Below are 25728 nucleotides of genomic sequence, written 5' to 3'. Positions count from 1 at the left end.
TCTTTAGGAGAGGGCCTGCAAATTGCGTCCAGCCACAACTGGTGTTAACTGGTATTGCTTTCCTAACTTCACCTGTTATACTGAGATACATCATAGGAAGATCTGTGCTATGATGTTTTGAGAAGGTTGTACAGTTGTGGCAGGGCATGTGGGTTTAGGTACTGAGTCAACACTTGGATTCTCTGCTCTGTCACATCACTGTCTGGAAGCAACAACATGTTGGTACATATGCAAGCTCATTTTTTTTTATTACCCCATAAATAGAATAATAGAATCATTTCAGTTGAAGGAGACCCTCAGGATCATCGAGTCCAACCATAGCCTAACTCTAGCACTAAACCATGTCCCTAAGAACCTTGTCTAAATGCCTTTTAAACACCTCCAGGGATGGTGACTCCACCACTTCCCTGGGCAGCCTGTTCCAATGCCTGACAACCCTTTCCATGAAGAATTTTTTCCTGATATCCAATCTAAACCTCCCCTGGCACAAATTGAGGCTATTTTGTCTCATCCTATCACTTGTTACTTGGGAGAAGAGACCAACCCCCTCCATGCTACAACCTCCTTTCAGGTAGTTGTAAACAGTGATAAGGTCTCCCCTCAGCCTCCTTTTCTCCAGGCTGAACAGCCCCAGTTCCCTCAACTGCTCCTCATCAGACTTGTGCTCCAGGCCCCTCACCAGCTTCATTGCCCTCCTCTGCACTCTATAGGAAGAAAAAATAGTCTCATAATCAATTTTATTTCCACTTCAGTATGTCACTAATCAAAATTTTGGCTTTTGTAGTGGGCCTACCACCTCAGTGCTTAAGGCACTTGTGTCCTTTATCAGATCTGATTCTTGGTCTTTTGACTCCTTCTGTACAAGTAAACAGGACAAGAGAGATTGTTCTTTGATCCTGAGGCCTAGCCTTGACAGGTGCTCTCCCTTGGCCTGTGCCATGTTATTGCCAGCATGAGGGTTAGCTGGAGCAAGTCAAGGCATGTGTTAGCAGAGAAATGGCATGAGTAATTCAAACCAGTTGTGTGAACCTGTGTCCTGGTCTTGCTTTACATACTCATGCAGTTGTAAATTGCTTCTGTTCATTAGTTCTTCTCTAAAGATTGTAACAGAGGTGACATGAGAAATTTATTTCCATATAGATTTTCCTTTGTATGGAAAAAATCCATTATTGTGAGCAGCTCAAGTACTATGGTCTTATGAGCTAGCTAAATACTCCAGGTAGAGGAACAAACCCTGTGGTAACACCAGTAAATATTAATAGTAGTAATAAGGATTTATTTCTGGCCACTGTGCCTCAGTTTCAAATATAGAATGAGTAAAAGGTAAAAAAATAATACTTGATAGCATTTTGCTTTTGACATTCAGCAATATTTCATGCTACGATAGATACAGTAATTGTATTAAAACTCTCTGAAAGAAAAAGCAGCAACTGGAGACATTATAAATAAGGTGAAAAATGTCTCATAGTGCCTCTGAGACAACAGAGGCAAATTACCTAGCCCCGCAGCCCAACTTTATTGACCTATTCCAGCAGCAAGAAGATGTTAAACTTTTGCAATATTCTTTCTTTATAATGGGAGATAGATGTGTGTGTTGTAGCCTCTGAGCCTCAGCTTTATTAGCCACTTTGTGCTCTGGGCTCATGCTGAAAACAATCAAGGCACAGGGAAGCTAAAGCTACTCTGCAGCTGCAATCTGTTTGTGCTGTTAGCTGTGATATGTGATGCTGCTAATCCTTTCACTGGAGACCTATGCTCCTTTACTGTGTATAGCAGAGGTTTTTTAAAATGAAGAGGTCATGGGCTGTGTCAAAAGCTGTTTCTGCTTTGCGAAAGTCTGGGAAATAAATATTCAGCTGATATTTTATTCATTGCCTCACTCTGTTGCAAAAGAAGCTAGTACTGATCTTGCCTAATGGACTTTAGCACACTGGTGTCCGTGCTGTGAAATCAGTAGGGTTTGCCTTGGGGAGACTGTGGCAACCAGGGTGTATATCTGGGGAGAACTCAAACCACAAAATTTATCTTCTTTGAGTTTGGTGTTGATTTGGGACTAATAGCTTGTTTTGTTAATGACCCAAGAGCTTTAGAGGTGTTAGCCTTCCTTCAGTGAGAGTTTGTGCCAAGGATAAGCAGATGCTGGGGCTCCAATAGTTTTAAACAGAGGCAAACAGTGCCTTAAAACTCCACAAAGCATTGTCACACTTTTCAGGGTATGCTGATGCACCAAGACCCTTTGGTTCCTGTGCTTCCAAGGTCTGCAATAAGCTGAAAACAGGGTTACTGATTTCTGTGCTGTGCTGCTGGGGAAGGCAAGAAGTGGAGGACCACAGCCCTCTCATCCCCTGAAACCCACTTTTGGGCCTATAGCTTAAGGCACAGCAGGAAAAAAAACCCAACACACACACACACCCACACCAAAACAAACAAACAAACAAACAAACAAACAAGGACTGCTCGGTTTCAATAGGCTTTTGCACAGGGCTGCTGCCTAATAAGACGTGGATGCCAGAAATCTTACCGGCATCACTGACTGCTGAGTGTCCCTGAGCAAGGTCAAAGTCTTGATAGCCCAAACACATGGGCAGTAGGTTAAAGTCATCCCTGGGGAAAGCAAAGCTGGACAAGAACTCCCCTGCCTGGGTGTGTTAGGATGCAGTATTTACTATTGCAATGCAAGGGAACACTACTGCTGTATTCACTGCTAAATGACTTCTCTCAGGGTGGCAGTATTTTGTTTCTGTTGTACTAAAAGGGCCCTTGAACTGCCATAGATGTGTGGTTTGAATGATGGTATAAGAGTATGTGAAGATACTGAAACCATTTAATAACAGCTACTGGTGAAGCAGAGTATGAAGTGAAGGGTAATGACTTTTATGTAATTGGCCATGATATAACTGGACAATATTGACAAGACCAAAATCACAGAGGTTTATCTCTTTTCCCAACCATATCCATTTCTCAGAGAAGAGATACTATTTCTTCCTACGAATTGTGCCGTGCTGACCACCTCAGACTGATAGATCTACAACGGTAACACAGCTGTTATTTATAAATACTTCTCTGTGCTGTAAAAAAGAGTAGAAGGTAAAATAAATGTAATTTTCTTTTTTCTGCCTCCTCCTTCTCCAATAGATCTATGAAGAGAAATTTGAGGAATTCCTCCTCTTTGGGACATTTTTCGAAGCCACAATGATTGATAGGAAGGTTGGGGACAGGCCAATAACCTTTGAGGTTTCCGTTGGTAAGTGTGTTAAGCTTCTCCAAAGCAGAGAGGGAGTCTCAGAAGCAAATGGATGCTCCGTGCTATTGACAGCTGTGTCTTAGGGCTCAGGAGTCAGCTTCAGAGCAGGGCTTAAACATTTGAATTGAACTCTCTGGGTAGTGGTCAAACTGGTCGTACTGATGCATAGCTGTCTCTACTCCGAGATGCCCTGTGTTACTACAAATCCTCCCAGTCAATATATAGAACAACTCACCCAGTGTTTAGCCTCCTAATCTTTTGGGAGACCCAACTCAAATAATTTACCTCAGGGCAGAGTTCATTCTGTGGTGCCCATTGCAATTAGACCTTGGCTGTGAGGGAGCCCCTTTGCAGGGAGGACCCATGTGGACCCTCTTGGCCAATTTCTTTGAGCTACATGTGGGTCTGCGAGGGTTGACATGGGGGTGATGTACAGCCAAGCTCCAAAATGCATGTACCAGCTTGTCCTCTAAGATCCACCTGGTAAGTCCTGTCCTCTTCCTGAGTAAAGCAGGACTGTACTGTGTGAGGAACCTCCTCGTGGTGGAGCTGAATTTTCTCTGGGAGCAAAATAAAGAGACCATGAAGACATTTTCATGAATATTGACTGGATGTTTTCAAAGCAGAAGAAATTCCCCTTAAGAAAGGAGTTTGTATAGGTCTTCTTTCCCTTGCAGGGGTTTGCTTATCTCTCTACTAGCTCCTCTTAGAGTCCAAGCGCACAGTAGCACCCTGACTCTTCCCATCTTCATGCTTGTGTACCTGAGTGTGCTCAGCTGTAAGCCTATGTGTGCAGGGAGGGATGTCTGTGGCAAACAGGGCAATTGATCAGGGATATTGATTCGCACTGAAACTTACCAGGAAGCTGAGCTAGGAATGACAAGAAGGTCGTTTGTATAGTTGGGCAAGAAATTATAGTGATTCTTGTCTGAATTAATACTAAAGATGAACCTGGCTCTGAACTTTGCACCTGAATATCTCCCAGCTACTTGTGCAGTTGAAATTGGATCCAAGTTTGGCATATGGCCACTATTTACATGAAAGGCTGAACGAAGAGTCCAGATCAGGAGATTGTATGGGATGATTCAGCACTTCCTTCTCCTGCAGGGAATATTTTCTGTCTGACTCTAATAAAGTTTGTAATTATGAGTCTGATGGATGCACCTCTTTCTCAGTTCTGATAATTGCCCTTTAAGCCAAAATTATATCAGAGAAGATGGCTGTATCATTACAAGAGTTGTTTGGCATTAGGCTTGAATCTGGAACCTCAAAGCATTGTTATTACTAACTCTGCAGTGCCACTATGCAAAATTTTCTTCTCTGAAAAAGAGCTTTAGTGCCTCTGAGATCAAACTTTGAAATGTCCATCCATATGTTGTAAAGAAGACATATTTCCTGTGTAAATCAAACACATATCGGGGCTCCTGGGTTTAGAAATATCTACAGCAGCATTGTTTAGCTTCTGAATTTCTTTAGCAAAAGCAGAAGATCCTGAGGGCCAGTAACCAGAGGATCTAAGTGATGGCGCTAGTATTCTAGGTATATAGCACATAGGGCAGGTAAGGAAGCACTGTCCTGGAGTCTGGAAAGCCATTGGGACTGACATAACCTGTCAGGACCTTTACAAACTGTGGTATGAGCGGAACAGGTAATGAGCAGGAGGGGACAAAGACTTTCCACTGCTATGACTGTTTTTTCTCTTTTTTTTAAACCTCATTCATGTTTGCCACCTCCAAGCTAGTCATGTCTTCACTTGTAACCATGTGTCTCTAGGTAACTTTGGAAGTATTGCTGATGGGGTGTCAGCAGGAGCTGGAGGGAAAAAGAAGACGCGTGATGGAGAAGCGGAAGAAACTCTACTACATGAGGGGGAGGATGAAATTACTCATGACCTTGGAGTACCCCTGATATCCACCACACCCCCTGAGAAGCCACTGATTACAGGTGGGAACAGGTGAGGATCGGTGTTTGAAAAGCTTATCCTGCAGGACTCTGGTTCCTATTTTGTAATACCATGGGACTCATTAATGAATCCTGGCAGCATTAAACATGTTGTGTGGAATTGAGTCTTTCAAATCCTCAATTACCTCTTTCACAACAGTAAATTTTCCAGGCTTCACTGAAGTGAACGGACTCTGAGCCATTTTACACTTATATTCTGTTCTTGGTCCCATGGGCTCTTGAACTTCTGGTGTTTCTGAAGGGACTGTGTTACACCAAATATGCATTGGAAATCTGTAGAGAACTGCAACTCCTTCAGTGATATCCTTGGATTAGGGTCCCATGCTCTGATCACAAATAACATCCACCCAGTGACCAGCTCCAGAAGCAGAATAACACATCAAAAATATTGAAAACTGGTCAAGACAAAGTCAGCTTCCCAGAACACTTTCGACAGCTAATAATTAGAGATATAGACTTAAACAGCAAATAATAACAGAAGTAGGAGGAAATAGTCCTTGACAAAAAGAATGGATCGATGGATGAAAATATGCAGAATAGTTCTTCTAAATGGCCTTGTTTATTAACAGAAGTGTAAATGTTTAATTCATTTCAAAGATGCTAAAAAAAGAAATATTTTCTTTGTTGCTTTGGTAGACAGAATCATCTCCGATAGTTGATGAGTGAGTGACAAGGCTAGGTGGTACCTCTTTCTTTAGAAGGCCAGGCACTGCCAAGCAGTTTACAGATATAAGGACCACATGGGAAATATCAGCCTGGATCTCTTTGGTTTCTGGACCTCCTTAAAATTAAAAAGTACTTTCATCCTTTCTTGCAATCAGTGGCTCGGTCAGATTAAAAAAAGAACTAGTGGAAGAAAACAAGAGTGAAAATACCATGGTAGAAATTTTTGTTTCTGCAACAAATAAAGAGAAGTGGGGAAAAAACAATGTTTAGTAGAAATATAGTTGTCTCTCCTCATTAACAGGGCTGCAGATTTGGGTACATGCTGGATCATTATCCTCCCTGAGAGACTGTGGGATTTTTAGTTTCTCTCTTAACAAGAATTCAGATTTAAAGAACTATTGTAAAAGAATGAATCAGTCTTCAGATCTGCTATTTGCTTCTTGTCTCACTCCAATATTAAAAAAAGTTTTCTCTCATTAAAGATCCCTTTTCCTCAAATATATGTAAAATACTGTGTCTTTTTTTTTCCCTCCTGTGCTATCTAAAACAGTTTGGCCAGGCACAGATACCAACTAAAGACTTTGTGACTGTCATATTGGCATCCTACTGGTCTCATCACTGGGTATTTTTAGTATTAATCAGTACTTAATGGGATATCCAATAGCTTAGATAAACTCTGCATTTTAGAATCATAAATGAACAACAGAAAATGACAATGAGAGTCCATTTTGGAGATTAAAATCACTAACTAATTAAAGGAGTAGGCAGAGCAGTAAGACTTCTAAAGCAGACATCATGAAATTGCCAGGAATTTTCCACATTTATATCAAAATGTATAGCAAGGATAAGCTAACACTGAAAAAGTGGTTCCCTCAAATTCTCATAGAGGGAATAATAGACATGAAAGTTCAGTCTTTCATGTGAATTATTTCATGGATATATAATATTCTTAGTAAATCCCATGAAAAGATTCATACGCTCTATGAATTTCAGGTTAAGACATTGTGGTGTTGGGAGAGAGTTGAATTGTTTTTCCCACTTATGAAACCACCAAAATTAATAATTGCCTGAGACCTGTGTAGCTCTACTATGCACCAAGTTCAATGGGTAATGCTTACCTTGCTGTAGGTTATTGAGGAGAAAGTGAGTGGGAAATTCTGTTTCACTTTTGGTATCTATCCCATAGGGCAGGAAAATGAAGTTGCAGAGCTGATCTTCATCTTTTTAAACAGAAAATTTCTCACATAAAACTATTAGAGATGTGTGGAAGTTAGGAGTCATGGATAGAATGCTCAACAGTGACAAGGGATTTGGATTCTGGGAGCTTGGCTTAGTGGTTGGACACATGCTCAGTTCCATGAGAAATGACTTAGTGTATCTGAGGCATCCTCACAACCAAACATGAGAGATTCAGCCCCTTCTGGGCCCACAGGTAGATGCCCATGCTTAAGCATCTCAGCCTGTTGGGGCTCTGGATTTTAGGAGCAGATGATTAGCACTTTCTAGAAATTTGTCTGTGCTCAAATAGAGAGACCTTGAAAAGAAAGAAGTCAAGTCTTCTCTCCATACCAAGTGCACTCTCCTTTCTTGAGTACCATAGCCTCTCCCAGAGGAGAAGAGATGGAAAACACAACCATTTTTCTGCCGATTGTTGGACATTGTGAAGAGTAGGAGGCACAAGTAGTCTTATTCTGTATTAAGTGGGAATCAGTTTCTGTGGAGAAAAACTGAAGTGTCACATGGCGAGTACACGCCAGAAAATAGCTCTCTGGTTCAGCCTTTTCTCAGCTGCAGTGCATGCATTGGTGGCATTGGGTTGGAGCCTTTCCCAGAAGAACATAAAGTAGTTTTTAGAGCTTCATATCCAGTAAAAAGCTCTCCATTACCCCATCATTAGTAAGGAAAATGGTGAGGCCTCTAGTGTTAAGTCCAGTATGGCTGAGGATAGAGTTTCACAGGGCTGCAGTATTTATATAAAGGGAGGAAAAAGTGCTTCTCAGGTACCTGGTTTTGGCATATTGCCTATCACAACTTTAATGGAAACAGATTTGTAGCAGGTGTGCGTTGAAGTCCGCAGAGCCTCTAGTTATGCTCATATTCTTCTGTACAAGACACTTGCACAGCTAAACAGCCAAAGAAAACAACATCACAAAAAGAGTCAATATGGCAACTTGGACCCAAGAAAAAATGTGAGAAAAGAGAGAGCAGCAGATGCATTTTATCACTGAGTTATTATGAGTTTGGTATCACTTTTACTGAGCAGGGTCCTACAGATCAGCTTCTGCCAAGGAATGTCAATCTACACTACCAATTGCTTCTGAAAAAAAGCATCTTGTGAAAGCAATGTGGTGGGAGACCCTGCTGTGTGGTGTGCAGAGCCATTGCTCTTGAAGAGGTGATCAGATTTTAATCTTTGCTCTTTTTTCCCCTGTTTCTTCCCATCATTAACAGTATTTCAGAACTTTTCTGCATGCCTCTTTGCCTGCCTTTTCTCACACCCTGGAAAGCACTGAAATTAAATCATTGACTTCAAGCTTTTTCTCTCCAGGGATCTCCCAGGTGGCGTAAGTGATGCCTGTGTTTGTTCTTCCTGGTGTTTACTGGTTATCACATATGAACACATCCTGTCGTGTCTTCAGTTTCTGTGTTATGATAGAGCATCAAGCAGTTTTTCTTTCCTGTGCCCGCCCTGAACTCCTCTCCCACTTTTATGACCCGCTCTGTACTTTGTTTTCACAGGAACTACCAGTACCTGCCGTATGAGGAGAAGAAGCCCTGTGTCTGTTTCAAGAGCTACTGGGGTGACCAGACCTTTCGTCTGTACTTTTCCAACACTCTTGAGAAAATGGCAGATCACCTGGTAAGTGGCAGCCATCCTCCCAGGCTCATGTATTCAGCAGAGTAATTCAACAAGAGGTCATGTTCCCCCAAACAGGCCTTCAGAAATTCCCTCAACTGCATTCCATTTGTGAGAGTAGCTGATACCAGCCCTTTCTTTCTTTTTCCAAATTGTTTTTATCTATTAGAGATAGTCAAGTATTCCTGTCTACAATTTGTTATCTTTTTTTTTTTTTTTTTTTGGCTATAGTGCTGTCTTTCCTCAGAAACTTTTATTCTTTGTAAGAACAGTCAAACAACTAAAATATGTGATACAGAATAATTCCGTCTCCTATGGCTTCTCTTCTGACACCTTCTTGCCAGCCCACATGGTTTAAATGGTATTTATGCTGGTGACTATTTAAAGGACACTCTTGGATTTTAGTTTTCCTAAAAACATCGATAGAGACAAAATGGCATATCATCTCATGGACACTCATTGTGTTGCCCTTTTCAGTGTTTGCCCATAATCATGTTTTTCTACACTTTTTTTAAAGCTGACCCTACCAGTAATCTCAAAAAGTAGTAATTTTTTTTTTTTTTGTAAAGTGACTTCTAATATTGAATATTTTAATTGGGTACACTTAGATTAAAAGTCTGATTCACCTCTCATTAATGCTTACATACCTCATCAGCATCAACACTAAAGTCATGCTGATGCAAGGTTGTATCACAAGAATACAGTGGCCAATAGGCAAACATTTTTGAACCCAGGAATCTGAAAAGTTAGCATTGAGTATATATGTGGAAAGACAAGTTTGTCAGTGTACCTGAACACCCACAGAACATGCTGGAAACCCAGCCATTTATTTTACTTTGTGAGGACAGGCTCCATTTCTCAGTGATAACAGTAGGTGTTACAGTAGAACTTGCGTACGTATTTGGGTACCTCCTAATGTTTGAGAAGTTAACTCCAGCAACTTGATAAATTTAAGCAGCAGGGCTGGAAACAGAACCAAGGAGAATGAAAGTTTTTCCTTCTACCTAGTGGAGAATGTTTTACACTGATTGATCTTCACCAAACAAGTGAGAAAACGAAGCTGTTCCATGCAGTAGCAGCTTGGACTAGTAGTTGGAGAAATTGGAGAAAATAAAAATAAATCAATGCTACCGGAGTCTTCTCTCTGCTCATTGCAAGCATAGTGATATATGAAAGGTCCCGTTTTGTGAGGTTACAAAGTCGCCTCCCTCATGCGTGCTAGTCATACAGTGAATAATGGTGCTATAACACTGGCAGAATGACAAAGTGCCCTCTTTTACATAATGACTCTTTCATGTGTTTTTCATAGGAAGAATCATTAGATCAAGTAAAAGATTTGATTAAGGTTTCAGAGATTGCATCTGAGGAGAAAATGAGGATGACCCTAAATGATTTTATCCATCAAAGCAGGTAACTACATTTACTAGAGGCATACGTGAGGAAGAAATTTTTTACAATGAGGGTGGTGAAACACGGGCCCAGGTTGCCCAGAGAGGTGGTGGATGCCCCATCCCTGGAGACATTCAAGGCCAGGCTGGACGGGGCTCTAAGCAACCTGATCTAGTTGAAGATGTCCGGGCTCATTGCAGGGGAGTTGAACTTGATGACTTTTGAAGGTCCTTCCAACCCAAATGATTCTATGATACAGCAAATCAACTTTATGTGCTGACTGCAAATTCAAGGCTAGACCAGGAAACTGGTGATAATAAAAAGAAATACAGTAAACTTACTGATATATTTTATTTATTCTGCTGTAAAAGCAAATGTCTTACCAAATTTCTATTTATACAGAGAAAATATTTTATTGTTATTCTCAATACTCAATATTGACAGTAGATTAGTGCCAATCATTGTCATGTTATTTTGGCTTTCTGGACTCTAAGAATAAAATGTATATGGGATAAGTAGGATTTAATGAAGTGTGTGATAGACATACTGTAAAAAAGGACAAGGTTAAAATAAAAAACAAAAGATTCCACATGCTGGGTAAATCACTCAGTGAGCTCTTTGTCAGATGACGTGATTTGACTCAAAATAGATATAAACACTAATTTCTAGATATTAACCCTATTTCTGTGAAAAGCAGTGGAGAGTTTTCAGACTCTATTCTTTGAATCTTATACGTGCTCAATATTTATTTTAGAGAATTCAGAATCTCTGTCTTCTGGTATATGTACTGCAGCTGCCAAAGGACATTTAATTCCAAAGTATTTTAGCAGCTCAGGTTAAAAAAGAACATATTTAAAGAACTTGTTATTCTTTTATCCTAGAGTCTTCATTACTATTGCTGAAAAGAAGCGGAAAGGGTTGAACTATACAGCTTTAGACAAAAAGAGACATATGCTGTTCAAGCAAGAGCTGGTATGTGTGTTCTTTCCTTTAAGCATTGATACAATGATGTTAACTGAAAGAACAGTAGTTGTATACATCGTAATTTATTTTATTTTAACCATACTGGAATGCTTTGTAATTAATAAGAGTATAGTATCCAAAAGCATTTTTAAACCCCGTTATATTTAATAAAGGATTGTAAGACAGCTTAAAATATTTCAGAACATATTGTTTTTAAAAACAAATAAGACATCATAATAATGAGTTGCTTTTTCTTTTCCACGCATCTTAAAATGGGATGATGCTGAGTTCAGTGGAAAAATGCCAAATTAACACCACTGTTAGGCATCTAATTACTGTGGTGGGGCTGAACTTCAACACCAATAAAGTCTGGCATTTAATACTCTTGGACATAGTCACCTCCTCCAGGGAACCAGTGAGAAGAAACCAAACTGGATGGAGGTCATCTGAATGTTTATCATCTTTTTTTAACTGTTTGTAGCACAGAATTCGGTTGTGACTTTGTTAGGACTGAGGCCCAAAATTCTAGGTGGAAATCCATGTGTCTTGGGACGTGTATATACACAAAGAGAAAATGAGGAATATTCAGATTTTATGTTATTCAGCTCCAAAGAGTTAACCACTTTCTGTTGTGACAAAGAAGGTAATTGTTACCTTGAACCAAGTGCCTCTATCTTCTCTTTCAACTTGAATTCAAGACTGTTTTTCTGTGTCCAGTTCAAACTACTTGATAATGCATAAAAAATATATATTGTCCTCCCTGATTGCAGGAAGCAATGTCCAGTGATGCCAAGGGAATTGTCCAGCAGCAGAAAAAGAAGATGTCATTGGATGAAATGATGCGTGAGACTCAGAGCTTTATAGATAAAATCCGATTCTTGGCTGATGAGGTAATCCACACAGAAATCCAGATAAATTTAAGATTCAGGGCTTGACTTTGATTTTCATAACTCCTGGCCTGGTTATCCAAAGAGTTCTCCTTTGGATATCTGGCCCCAATCCTGTTTTGCATTAAATGAAGCTGTTAACAGAGTTGTGCCAGAAAGACTGGGCTGTGTGGTATGGAGAAAAATGTGAAAGGAACGGGTTGGGTTTTTTTTGTTTGTTTCACACACAGAATCACACAGAATGTCAGGGGTTGGAAAGGACCTCAAAACATCATCTAGTCCAATTCCCCTGCTGGAGCAGGAATGCCTAGGTGAGGTTACACAGGAAGGTGTCCAGGCAGGTTTTGAATGTCTCCAGAGGAGGAGACTCCACAACCTCCCTGGGCAGCCTGTTCCAGTGTTCTGTTACCCCCACTGAGAAGAAGTTTCTTCTCAAATTTAAGTGGAATCTCTTGTGTTCCAGTTAGTACCCATTACCCCTTGTCCTACCATTGTTTGTCACCGAGAAGAGCCTGGCTCCATCCTCGTGACACTCACCCTTTATATATTTATAAATATTAATAAGGTCACCCCTCAGTCTCCTCTTCTCCAAACTAAAGAGACCCAGCTCCCTCAGCCTTTCCTCACACGGGAGATGCTCCACTCTCTGAATCATCTTTGTTGCCCTGCACTGGACTCTCTCCAGCAGTTCCCTGTCCTTCTGGAACTGAGGGGTCCAGAACTGGACACAATATTCCAGGTGTGGTCTCACCAGGGCAGAGTAGAGGGGAAGGAGAACCTCTCTTAACCTACTAACCATCCCCCTTCTAATACACCCCAGGATGCCATTGGCCTTCCTGGCCACAAGGGCACAGTGTTGGCTCATGGTCATCCTGCTGTCCACCAGGACCCCCAGGTCCCTTTCCCCTACACTGCTCTCTGATAGGTCATTCCCCAACTTATACTGGAACCTGGGGTTCCTGCCCAGATGCAAGACTCTACACTTGCCCTTGTTATATTTCAGTGAATTTTTCCCCGCCCGACTCTCCAGCCTGTCCAGGTCTCGCTGGATGACTGGATGTTTGTTTTTAAACTAAAGTCATCCCTACTGGGCCCTGGTACTCTGGAGACAGCCTGTTTTCTGATCTAATTCATGTCTCCACTTGTATGGACATTGTGGTTTGGACTCTTATGAGCTCAGGGGTGTCTATACTATACTTCACTGTACAAGCACTGCTTAGACATACTATTAGGCCTGAGAATAACAGCAGAACAGCTGTATTTGTTCAGGTCAAAATCCATCCAGTGGGGTGCTGTCTCACTGAGAGCTGTCTGTGCTGGCAAGCTAAGCAAGACCGTGACTATTTCCTGGCTCAGAGAGCAAGTGACACAGCCTGGCATGGTTCCCATCCTGTGCCCAAATTCTCTTCCTTCCCGAAACAGTGACCTTGCTTACACTGTCTCCTGGGAACAGCTCCTGGGCTGGTCTTTGCTTCAAACCATGCTCAAGCTTTCCTTGGGGACAAGCGGACAGGGCAAGGCCGTGCCATGGAGCATCCTCACAAGCAGAATAGATGATCATGTGCCAGGGCTTGAGTTTCACCTTGATCATTTTTGGTTCGCAAGTATGGATGAAGTGGATGGTAGGTACTTTTAGCTTACGTAGACTGTTGTTGTTTTTTGAGACAGAATTTTACACAGATTTTTAGTTTTAGTCTCTCCTGAAATGATTTAGAGAGTGGGTGCTCTTTAGATACTCTTCAAAGCTCTTTACCTTCAGCTGTACTGAGGAGTGGAGATCTGGATTGCAAAGCTTGACGTGACTGCCTCTTTTATTTTGGGTGCACATCTGCCACTCCACAGGAGCTGTGAGGGAGTCAGGTCTTGGTAGAAAGTGTTTTAACAAAACATAATGGGAGTGGATAGTAGAAAGAATTCAGTTTTATTTCAATATTCCTTATCCTTTGACAGCCGCAGAATACGGTGCCTGATGTGTTCATCTGGATGCTCAGCAGCAACAAGAGAGTTGCATATGCAAGAGTGCCAGCGAAAAACATTCTCTATTCCCCAGCGAAAGAACAGAGAGGCAAAGACTGTGGGAAGATTAAAACCCATTTCCTGAAAGTAAGTCTGGGGCACTCTGCAAACACAGGTAATGCCTGGGGACCAATCGATATTCAAATTTCCTCCAGGGATTGTATTTTACAGGCTCATTCTTCTAATATACTAAAAATGTGTAAGATATTTATATCTGCCATCTATTGATGTTTACTTCTTATATTTATGCTTATCCTTCTTTCAGCACTGTATCATTGCCAGGCTTTTGGTGTCTGAGTAATTAATTCTTTCACTACTTCATATGGCAAGTTTATAGCATTGTTTATCTAGAACTGTATACATGAATACATAGAAGAGGTACAGCCTTTTTGCTGGCAAAGACATCAGAATGCAGAACATGAAAGTCTGGGAAGAGACAAGTAAGGGATCAGCACGCAGTGACTCAGATAGCAAGGAAACCTAGGTATTCAGAGTTAATACAGCAATTATTTATGCTTTCTGTTTGAAATGTGCCTAGGGTTGTGTAATAATATGTCCAAAGTATTGTTATGGGTTTATTCATCTTGAAGGAAAGTCTTAGTGGATACACTCCTACAAAGGCAGTGCAACTTGCACTGCAGTGGAATATTACGCAATATAATTGTTTCTATGACCAACAGGAAAAGCCCAAACACACAAGAAAATAGTTACTTCATATAATGACTTTTTAGTGTTTTTTCATGTGGAGCTACTGGGAACACTCCCATAAAGCACAGCTAAAGAGGAGATAGAAGCATCTAAGCTCCTGATAGTTGCCATAGGTACTTGTTAAGCACAGTGCTATTTCCCTGCATGAACAAAAAAATATAATTAACTCTCCAGCCCCTTCAGTATCTGTAGGAACAGATAATACTAAACACTGATCTTAGCAGAACTAGATGAAGTGGGAGGGGAGAAGAAGGAAATAATAGTATTTTTTTGTCAAGTGTAGTAACATTTTATACTGGAATACATTTTCTGACCTGTCTAATGGGGTAACACTGTTAGTAATATGCAGGATCAACTACCAGCAAAACTGCATGAAATGTAAAGTGGGCTGAAGTCTGGGAAAGCAGGGTACCAGCTAGTACTGTTACGCTTGCAGCTATTAGCTAGTCTCAACAAACCTCTGCATATTAGCCAGTACACCCTTTACAACCCTTTACACAGACTTTCAAATGAGCAAACTACTAATTTCTTTGCTAAGACTCACAGCAGTTCCTTGTACTTAATAAGTCTCAGGGCCACTCACTGTGAAGAAATGCCATTTACCAGTATATGAGGTCAGTGAATGTTCCCTTATTTTATTCTGACTTGGTAGGATTCAGCATCCAGCCACCTCTTTTTCTTGATCTTGGTGGTGACATGTGGATTTTTTTCTTCAGTTACCAGGCAAGCGCCCTCTGGGCTGGACTGTGCAGGCAAAGGTGGACGTCTACCTGTGGCTTGGACCTGCCAGCTATGCCCACAGCATGATGGAGAATTTACCTGTAGGGTATGAGATCGAAATACCATCCTCCACCAGCTCAGGGCACAGCATGGTGCCTTCACCTGCCTGCCTGCTGTATGAAAGTAAGACGCTGTTTCTTCTACATATTAGAAATTAAGAGGTCTTTCAAGAAACACATGGCCCAAAAAGCCATAATTCAGAGGGCTGCAAAACCTCTGTTTAAAGTAACCGTTCTCAGATGATCACAGCTTAGCATCTTGTCATCAGAAAAGGCTGGTTTCACTGCCAAGTCATCAGTCATGCCACTGGCACTTTGCAGATGTCAGGGAAAGAAAGTGCTCTTGCAATTTCTGATCACTGTCCCGCAGGTCTATCTCTTCATAATCAGGAAGCATCTTTCAGTTTTCCTGACGAAGCTACCATGTTGAACACCTAGTAGATAAACCAGTGATGGGAGATAAAAACTGACAGTTAACCACCTTGCAGTAGACACTTGCATCAGACATTGATTTTAAGTGAATGCAGAAGTCTTATACAACTTCTGAGTGTCTCAGGTGTTTCACTAGTGAGACAGTTGCACTTGTCAGAGCCTGACTGGACAGTGGATGGTGAATCTTCCTATCTGTGTGCTGCATCATTTCCATGAGGTTGACATTACTGTTTTCTTTGCAATGATGTAGCCCCGCAGTTCTTCCAGCTGAGAGCCCACATGTATCAGGCGAGGGGGCTCATCGCAGCAGACAGCACTGGACTTTCTGATCCCTTTGCAAAAGTTACTTTCACATCACACTGCCAGACCACGAAGGTAAGTTCCAAAGTCTCTTTCACTAAAGGAAAACACCTTTTTTTTTTGTTTCTTTTTTCTTATTAAGCCATGAAAAGAAAAATTCCTGGTTTTGTAAGGAGATGCCTAGGAGAAAAAATTAGATACCTGCTGTTAAAGGGCAACTCCTGACAGTGCATTGCAAGCAAGGCAGAAGTTTAGGTGTAACCTGCTACTCTAACATAAGATGCAGTAGTCCTAGTTTATTTTAGCTCATTCAGAGGTCACATTCTCTGGGGATACTGGGCCTTTGCAGCAAGTGAATTATCTTTCTCTCATTCTTTTTATAAATGTTTTAAGTTTAGGAACCCTCATGGTTCTCTTTTTCTGTAATATATGCTTGTAATGATTAAGCAAAGAGTAAAGAAGAGCTTATATGGCTTCTGTAGCTGTGCAAGCCAATGTGGCTCTTTGCGATGGAATCTGTCAGTGGACTGACTCAGAAGTCCTGAGCCCTCAACAACCATCCTGGAGTTAAAATTGGGTTGAGAGTTCTGAGATTTGGGCTACAGGGAGCATTTGCTGGGCCAAACATAGCATCACTTCAGAAAAAGCTTTTTAACATCTGACATCCACCCCCTCCCCAAAAAACTCCACAGAAGCCTGTCTAAATGTAATTAGCAGATACCTGTTCTTGAATACTCCTGCTGAATACAAGAGCACTGGCTGAACATCTCATTGCCAGAGGCCAGTGAGTAGCACGAGTGTAAAAAAGCATCTGTTAGCTCTGTGGCCCCTTGAATTTGCTGACCCTGTGCAAGATGGAAAGACCTTGACATTTCTTGAGCCATGATTACTGAGCTTCTAAAGTCTCTCTGACACCTTCTTCTCTTAGGAAGCAAGTTCTGTAGCACATGTCTAAGGGAGGAAGAAGAAAAAAACCTTTCTCTGCCCTAAGTCATAGGTGACAGTACTGATTTTGCCTCAAATATATGAATTTATTTTTTCCTGTAATGTGCTTTTAACTTCTAATAAAAATTGGTGAATGAAGCCAATGGAGTTAGTGTTTAGATGCACCAGATTCAGGAAAGTAGAATCTGGCCCTGGAAAAATAGAATTTTATAGGCACAGAAGTGTTAGATTTATTCACTGCCTGAATAAAATGTTGCAGCCAATAACTTGCATGTTTTTAGAAGACTCTCATCCAAGTGCCAATAAACTGTAGTCAAGAGCCTTATTTCCATTCAAAAGAATGATAGCAGGTTATGAGTCATTTTGCACTTGGCATATTTTTCCTCTTTAAATGTTATCTTTGTTAAATATATTTCCTGCCAAGATAGTTAAAACATTGTCTGTGATGAAATGGCTTAAGCATCCACATAAACCAAACTACAACAAATTAAAAACTATTGATTCATTACAAGTGATTCATTAAAATATATATTTTTATTGAAGTGCTGTGTGTCATTACACTGAAGTAAAAACAAGATTGAAAAAATGTACCCTGGAGAAGCGAAAACTGGCCTTGGTTTAGGTCAAAGGCTTCATTTTAATAGACCTGGGCATACTCCTGCTTTCCTAACCCAATAGTTTTCCTCTAAATTTGGTATCAAGCTTTGTCTAAACAGACTGGTGGTCATGTATTAATATGCCCATGAGGCAAACAGGGAAATGGAGAAACTGTAGATACCGGCCTCAAGGCAAAATAGTTGTATTCTTCTGGCTGGGAACAGCTGCTGAAAAATGACAAGGACAAGGAGCTGTTCAAGTGGTGGGAAAGGACATCACATCCTCCTGAAGGACTCCCAGCCAAACAGTTCATAGCTCAATGAATATTTCCTCTCTTCCTTTAGATCATTTCCCAGACATTATCCCCCACCTGGAACCAGATGTTGCTTTTCGACAGCATCGTGCTTCATGGCAACAGAGAGGAGATCGCTCAGTTCCCACCAGAGATCGTCATTGAGCTGTATGATGACGATGCAGTGGTAAACTCAAAATCCTTAGTAAAAAGCCTGGGCTCTTACAGCTTACTGTGTGAAACCAAAGCTGAGTCACTGAATAGGCATTAAGTGGGTGACCTTGTTGAATGGGAGCTCCATGTCACAGTCGTTTGCATTTTCACATCTGAAAACAGCCCTGAGACTCAATTTTATGTCCTTGCAAAGCTGTGGCCTTGTTTTTTCCCAAGTGATTCTTGCTCCTGAAGGCTAGCTTAGAGAAAACAGAAGCATCTTGCCCCCACCTCCCTTGCACACAGCTGTAAATATTGTATGTAAGTCTGTGGAGACATGGATTTATCTCTGACCGCGCAAGCTGACACACTCTCACTGCCTGAATATAGAGCTCAGAAACTTCGGCTACACTGAAGAGTATTCAGCTCTTCCATTTTCATAGTTGCCTTCACTTTTACCTTGTTCTTTACTTCAGGAGAAAGTTTTTTTTTTTCCCCACAAATATTAAACTCTGCATCACCTTGGTGCCCATGACAACTGTGAAATTCAATTGCATTTGACACCTGTATTCTCCTTTGTTTAGGGTAAGGCGGAATATATTGGGTCTACAGTGGCTGCCCCTGTGGTAAGACTTGCTGATCAAAACTATGAACCACCTAAACTTGCTTACCACCCAGTGCATTGTGGAAATCTTTCTGGAGGAGACCTTCTTGCTACATTTGAGCTTCTGGAGGTAAGCTGGACTTTCTGGACCATGACACTTTTACACCCTGGGCTCACAAAAGCAGCCGTGGCATCAAGACCCATCACCCTCTTGAATTAGTGAGAATTGTGACTGGACCAGGACCATTGTGTTGTTGGACCTCATAGTCCCCATGCAATCTGTGTCACTCCTTCTGCCCCACCAAGGGCCACTGTCCATGAACACCCACCACCAGCCCCTTGTAAGCCCTGAGCCCCATTTGCCCCCTTCCCCTGTCCTAAATCAGACTCTGGCCTGAGAAACAACCAAGAAAATCGCACCATCATTGCAATGAGCTGCTCCTTGGAGTGGCACATGGCACTGACTTTAGCAACCTCAAAGCTCTCAATAGTGCTTTCCCTCTTAGGAAAAGGAAGCAGTGAATAGTAAGGACTGGATTAGGGAGACTGAGTTTTCAGACACCCCTAACATATTAAGAGAAATGTTACACTTGTGTGCAACTGCAAGGCCAAAGGTAAATTCATTGAACCTGGTGGACACATGAGTGGGATGTAGCATGCCTGAGATTTCAGGGAATTTCAGTAAGTATTTCCAGAACCACCACTGAGAGGAAACTTCTCTCTGCTAAAAATCTATGGCAGTTTATTCTGAAATCCTAGATGAGCAAAACGTGGAGCTCCGTGACACAGTTTACAGGTATTCCCAAGACAAAACAGGCTTTTAAGCATGATGGGCTAATTATGTTCTCGGTGAAAGCCTGAAATATGACACCATGGGGAATATATTATTATGGTGGGTACCTAGGGATAGAATCAGTTCCCTAGCCATAATTTTCCTACTTTTTTCTTGAAATCCACTTTTGGTGAACAAAGAGAGCATTGGATTTTGTTTTCCCATCTTTTGGGACAAAGGAAGCAGCACAGCTTCTGGGACATATCCAAATATACCCCTAAGACTTCTCTATAGAGTTGACAAGAACTGTAAGTAAAGACCCTGCAGTTCTTATTTTCACACTATTATTCTTCTTAGTGGCAGCACTTTAGAGCATCTCACATGGTAGATAATAGCAGTATGAACATTAGAGACATCTTCAGGAAAAAATACGTATAGATGTGTACCAGACTTTCAAGCACTCTCAGAGCTGATGTGCTGGTGGCTCCTTCCAATATCAAGGGATTCCTGATGAAGCTCTGTGTGAGGATGGAAACACAAATCTCATCACTAATTTATTCTCATTCCAAGCCCATAACTTTTTCCATGACATACCATGTTCAGTAACTCTGATCAGCTGGTTCAGCTGAAGAAGTGGTGTGTAAGAAGTAAATGGTCCTTTCTCAAAATGGAGGCTGTTATGCTGGGTTTTGCTGGGGTAATAAAATGATTCCTGTAACAAAGCACTCTGGCACTTAGAAAAATAGTAGACTAGTGAATACTAGGAATCTTGTTTTTGTTTGAAGTGTGCTCAGGATTTACTGATTTTTTAAAAATCAAAAGAGAAAAATCCCCTTGTAAACACAACTTGTGGGTATATTCTTCTACTGTCACTTGAGTGCTAGATCATTCTCCACCTCTTATTCTGTGCATTTTCACTGTGGCTAAGAAGCAAAGTCCTTTCTGAGTTATACTAAGCTGATTTCACTAAAATTATCTCAACTCCAGCAGTGGTTGTTAGATCCTGGAACACTGGGGACCTTGCAATATATTGAAGAACTGTTAACTGCAGTATTTAAAAAGAACAAAAGTGAAGAACCAGAGAATCTTAATTTGATATCAGTCTTCTGTTTTGCAGTCCTGGAGTACAGTTTGAGGAAACTCTTGATGAGGCAATTCTGTCTCCAAATGTGAGGTCTTGACAGCATTCTTCTCCTAAGTCCTTCTCCTTGGGAACTAATCCCTTCTCACAGCTGTAAGAGGAGACATAAATATCTATGTACAGTTTAGTTTTTTTAAAAAATAAAATGCAGTTTAGAAATTTCATATGCATAAGTCATTGTATCATGCAGATTAATATATTTTTCTTGATGACATGTCATCAGTACCCAAGTCAGATAATGCAATGAAAGTGGGTACTCTGAGATGTGAATTGTATGCAGGGACATGACATCTGGTATGTGATCAGGGTCAGGTTTTGTTTGCCTCTCATTTCATTTAAAGTACCAGTTAATTTTGTTATGAGGTAAATTTTTAAAGTGTTTAGTGTCAGCTAACATAGAGTGAGAAGTTCTGAATATGTTTAAAACTCAACAGGTGGATTTCTAGACAGGCAGGTATTGTTCACCAACTTGTGATCTTTTGTTTGGTTTTTGAAACAACATCATAGGGATGGCTGATAGAAACCAGATACATTGAGGAACAACAAAACTAGACCTAGACCTCTGGCCTCAAGTTGCATTAAGTCTATTAAATGAATTGCTTTGGATTTCTACCAATAAGAGGCATTAAATATATGTGTGTGAATTATTGCTGTTAATTATGTGGTCACCTATGCTGCAGGTGTTATGCTAGAAGATACGTTTTCCACCTACCTCCTCCTTCATCTAAAAGGTGCTAGGGAACACATCCTTTCTCTCTTATGCTAATCAAACTCCCACACAACTGTACGTAGCTGCAGAGGACAGACAGATGGCCTAGTTAGAAGAAGCAGAAGACTTCAACTTTACAGGTCCTTCGAGAACTGTATCTCAGATGCTTTACCTCTCAACAGTGACAAGTTAGCTAAGGAACTATGAAGCACTCCAGAAGTCGTGTTTCTTTTTTCTGGAAGCCATATGCACAGTATGCTTTAGGTACCATACTCCATGAGAAAGCCTGTAGGCTGTGAAACCTGTGTTCCTACTGTCCTCTGCTACCACAGCCTGAGCTTCTGGTAGCAGTGATCACCAGGTCCTGGCTTCAGCTGTTTTAAGTAGAAATTAGCTAAATCAGGCCAGGCTTCAGACCTGCCCTGTGTGGACTCAGAAAGCCATAAATACACTGTGGAAAATAGGAAAGGATTGGGAAAAGAAGCCAGGGAGCTTTCCCACAGAAGGAGAACCAAACAGGCAGCAGAGCCTGGAGCACAGCAAGCGGCAAAGAGAGGGTCAAGGCCCAGAGTGGCGGTGGAGCGTGCTCTCCTCCCACCCACCTGGCACGGGACAGCCCTGTACACCCAAATAACCTGTCCCACATTCAGGAGCTTATGCGCGATCACAGGCAAAGGACATAAGTGCTGCCTGCCTCAAGGTTTTAGTAGTTGCACAGAGAAGATTCAGCACTAACGCTGGAGATGCGATTTGCAAGTTCTCAAATGCTGACAGCATGTAGTAATGCAGAACTGCTATTCTATAGTGGCTGAAGAGCATTATGTCTGTCTGGCAAATGTGTGGTTTACCTGATGTGTACTGTCTGTTCACCAGCCTTTTTTAACTAGAATCAGATCAAGAATTTTCCTGCTAAAGCCTTCTAAGCAGTTTTGCTCAGGATTTTTGTTAAATAGAATTACCGTGCTTTCTATTTTTAGTAAATATAATTACCATGCTTCAGTACACGCATGTCTTTAGGGCAGACTATGTCCTGCTAGGACAAAAGGGACTTTTTTTTCAGGAAGGTGCATAAGCCCAATCTATTGAATACTCTTTCTGCCAAGTGTTTTAGTATCACAGCATGACAGACAGCAATCCAGGTCACATTCCTTCCACAGCACAACCTAACTCCTCTACAACTCTTGTAAAGCTTCATTAAATTGATGTGTTCTATGTACCATTCAGAGACACTTCTGATACGGCTTTTATTCTTCCAAAAAACAGCCTAAGTTATGACTGCTTAATTTTTCAGATTCCTGAATTAGATCCAGACAGACTTCCCTCACTGGATCCACCAGATATTGGCCAGATCTATCCTGTCCCTGCCAACATCCGACCTGTTTTAAGCAAGTACAGAGTTGAGGTAAGTTACTTAGAATATTCCCATTTCCAAATCCTAGCTCCTTTCATTCTTTCACTGAACTGTAACAAAAAGGGATGATGATTTTAAAATCCTGACCAATAGGAATCACATAAAAATAGCATATGGATCCCAAAATAAATATGATAAGCTCAGGTCAAATTGATTCTCTGAGGCTGGGCATGCGAGGCAGTTCATCCACCTGAGGCCACCAAAGGCTACATCTCAATTCCAGCCTGCTGGAATGGAACTGCACCCACAGCAGAGGGTGGCTGAGGGACCTGCTCTCTGTGCAGCCCAGGGAAGAGTCTGCAGGAGATGGAGAGCTTCTCCTTGCAGCCGACCTCACTGGAGGTGAAGTTCAGCATCAGCCACCTACCAGGTCTTTTCTGGGTCCCAAACAACTATGACACTTTAAACAAAACAAACCCCTGCTCTTCCAATTGATAGTCCCTTTGTCCCATTATGGCTTTCTGTTGGCAATAACTTCTCAATAACAGCTGAATGTTATTCATTGTTTAAACTTCCATCGTAATCCTGATGGTTATTGGATATCAGATTTAAGTTTTTCTGTTTTGTTTTGTTTTGTTTTGTTTTGTTTTGTTTTGTTTTGTTTTCCTGCATTCCCAAAGGGATACAAGGTGATGGGATGCCAGCAGTGGCTTCCCCTAGATTGAGAAGTCTCTGCAGATGATCGATGTTTCTCTCTCTGCCCACCACAGGTCCTGTTCTGGGGTGTTCGGGAGCTGAAGAAAGTCCAGCTCCTCTCTGTAGATCGCCCCCAGGTTCTCATTGAATGTGCGGGGAAAGGAGTGAAATCCTCTGTCATTCAGAGCTACAAGAAAAATCCCAATTTCAGTGGCCTTGCAGACTGGTTTGAAGTGGTGAGTACAGGGTGCTGCTCCTTGTCTGTCCATTCTCTGATTAGGCAAGGTGTTAGTTACTAATTTCCATCCTTTATCATTATGTAATTTTGCCAAGAAGGATTGGACCAGGTGATCCCTCTGAGGTCCCTTCCAACCTGGTATTCTACGATTCTGCAAAATAATTTCCTCTGTGTCTTGATTAAATAATAAAGGACAACAGTTCTTATGCAAAAAGCTACTGAAGATGCTTTGAAAGACTTCTACAAATGCATGATGAAAGAAGATGAAATTCCTCATGTTACGTCTCAAATATGCAAGGCAATATGTTACAATCAGGTTTTTAGTAATAGAGTAGAACTTGTTGGCAGATAAGAGGATTATTTTTAGTGCTTTTTCCTCCTCTCCCATTTTGCAGGGAAGGGCTCAGTTTCCTTTATTTTCTTTAAATTATCTTTATTTTCATTTATGTGTTACTGGACTATTAAGGGTTTTGATAATTTCTGGCTCAGAAGCTCTGGACCTTTTCACACTAGCTGTTATGGACTGGAAGTCTAATTATCACCTGTTGACTGGGTTGTAAGAGCTGGTACTTTTAGTGCACAAACATAAGCATCAGAAAAAAACATGTCCAATTTGCTCTAGTTGCTAGCATCAAGAAATAAGCTGTGTATTTTTAAGATAAAAAGATATTAAAGCACTAACCTGGATACTGAAGTATGGTTACTGTATTATTTTCAACCTCCATCGTATATCATATGTCCAAAGAGCTGGTTTCCCTTTGTAATTCATCCTATAAAGCATGTTGCCATGCAGTGTCCACATCTGATGGTTGAGCACATGGGGTTCATAAGCTTGAACAAAGCAGCAGTGGCATTAGGACTCACAACCTCCAACACTGCACTCACTCCTTCTATACATTTCTGAATCTCTCAGTTTATTCTAACAAGAGGTGTATATATAACAGCACAGGACTCAACTCAGTAGCACAGGCCACATGGTCCACGCTGGATTCTTAAAGACAAATTTTTCTCCAGACTTTGCAGAAAACTGTGGGCAGAACTTTGTTGTCTATACTGGATGCATTTTGTGCTTTGAGTATGTTAATAGCTGGGTATTCTATACCTGTTTTATATTCTCTAGCAGTGCTCATGCTGCTGTTTGTCTTCCTCCACTAGGAGCTGCCTGAAGATGAACTCCTGCACCCACCACTAAGCATCTGTGTGGTCGACTGGAGAGCATTTGGGAGGAGCACTCTTGTTGGAACACACACCATCAATTGCCTCAAGCAATTCCTATGTAAGACCCAGCTGGGTCCCCAAGCTACACCAAACACACTAGACATTGTAGAAATTGAGAAAGGTAAATGTCTGATCCTGACCGCAAACAAAATACAAAGGACTGACTCAGAGGCTTAACACTGGCACGTACTTGGAAAATATACTTTATTGTGTTGAGAGTAGGGTCAAACTCTTAATGAGATGATCATTTGATGGTCACCAAATGTGATGATAGCATTTCTGGCAAAATCTTACCTAACTTGCAAAGTTTCGGTTTCAGCTTCACCTGAGACATCCCAGCCTGCTGATTTATCCCAAGAACCATTTTTAGCTGATCACGTTTATGCTGAGGTGGAGCAGGGTAAATGTACAGTGGTAGAGCCAGATCCGTATCTCGCAACACTTCCTGCTGGTGAACCAGAGCACTCTGCCTCTGAACCAGAGAAAGAGAGAAAACAGAAGGTGAGTATAGCTGAAGCTGCTACCTAATTTCTGCTGCAGCCTTGCAGACTCAGCCCTTCTTATAAAACGGGAATCTGTTACTTAACTCAGGATTAGAGACTCTGGATACTAATATTAACACCCACACTATCTTGCTGGCCCTTGAAAAGAACTAGTTAGCAATGCTGCTATGGCCCCATGTAATTTCACTACTTCCATTAATAGATACTACCTTTCCTTCTGTGCTGGATGTTCATCCCATGGGCAAGCACTACTGGAATAGTAGGATTTTTTATTTTTCTGGCTTTGAATGATCTACTTAATTGCAA

General features: G+C 41.2%; 1 protein-coding gene across 1 annotated transcript in view; it reads left to right on the top strand.

Annotated features, from left to right (window-relative positions):
- FER1L6 (fer-1 like family member 6) overlaps window positions 1-25728 on the top strand; it is a gene marked incomplete at both ends in the record, with an annotated part of 70756 nt that overhangs the window by 19531 nt on the left and 25497 nt on the right. The window contains 15 exons of the mRNA XM_080339631.1: window positions 3136-3244; window positions 5018-5198; window positions 8612-8732; window positions 10039-10139; window positions 11000-11090; window positions 11852-11971; window positions 13919-14071; window positions 15409-15595; window positions 16154-16278; window positions 18090-18224; window positions 18775-18924; window positions 22708-22818; window positions 23538-23699; window positions 24857-25040; window positions 25239-25420. Coding sequence (XP_080195757.1) covers window positions 3136-3244; window positions 5018-5198; window positions 8612-8732; window positions 10039-10139; window positions 11000-11090; window positions 11852-11971; window positions 13919-14071; window positions 15409-15595; window positions 16154-16278; window positions 18090-18224; window positions 18775-18924; window positions 22708-22818; window positions 23538-23699; window positions 24857-25040; window positions 25239-25420 — 2112 coding nt within the window. The remainder of the gene's footprint in view (window positions 1-3135; window positions 3245-5017; window positions 5199-8611; window positions 8733-10038; window positions 10140-10999; window positions 11091-11851; window positions 11972-13918; window positions 14072-15408; window positions 15596-16153; window positions 16279-18089; window positions 18225-18774; window positions 18925-22707; window positions 22819-23537; window positions 23700-24856; window positions 25041-25238; window positions 25421-25728) is intronic.

The sequence above is a fragment of the Nesoenas mayeri genome (assembly GCF_963082525.1).
Source record: "Nesoenas mayeri genome assembly, chromosome: 2".
Lineage (NCBI taxonomy): Eukaryota > Metazoa > Chordata > Aves > Columbiformes > Columbidae > Nesoenas > Nesoenas mayeri.
This window is presented reverse-complemented; position numbering and strand designations above follow the sequence as displayed.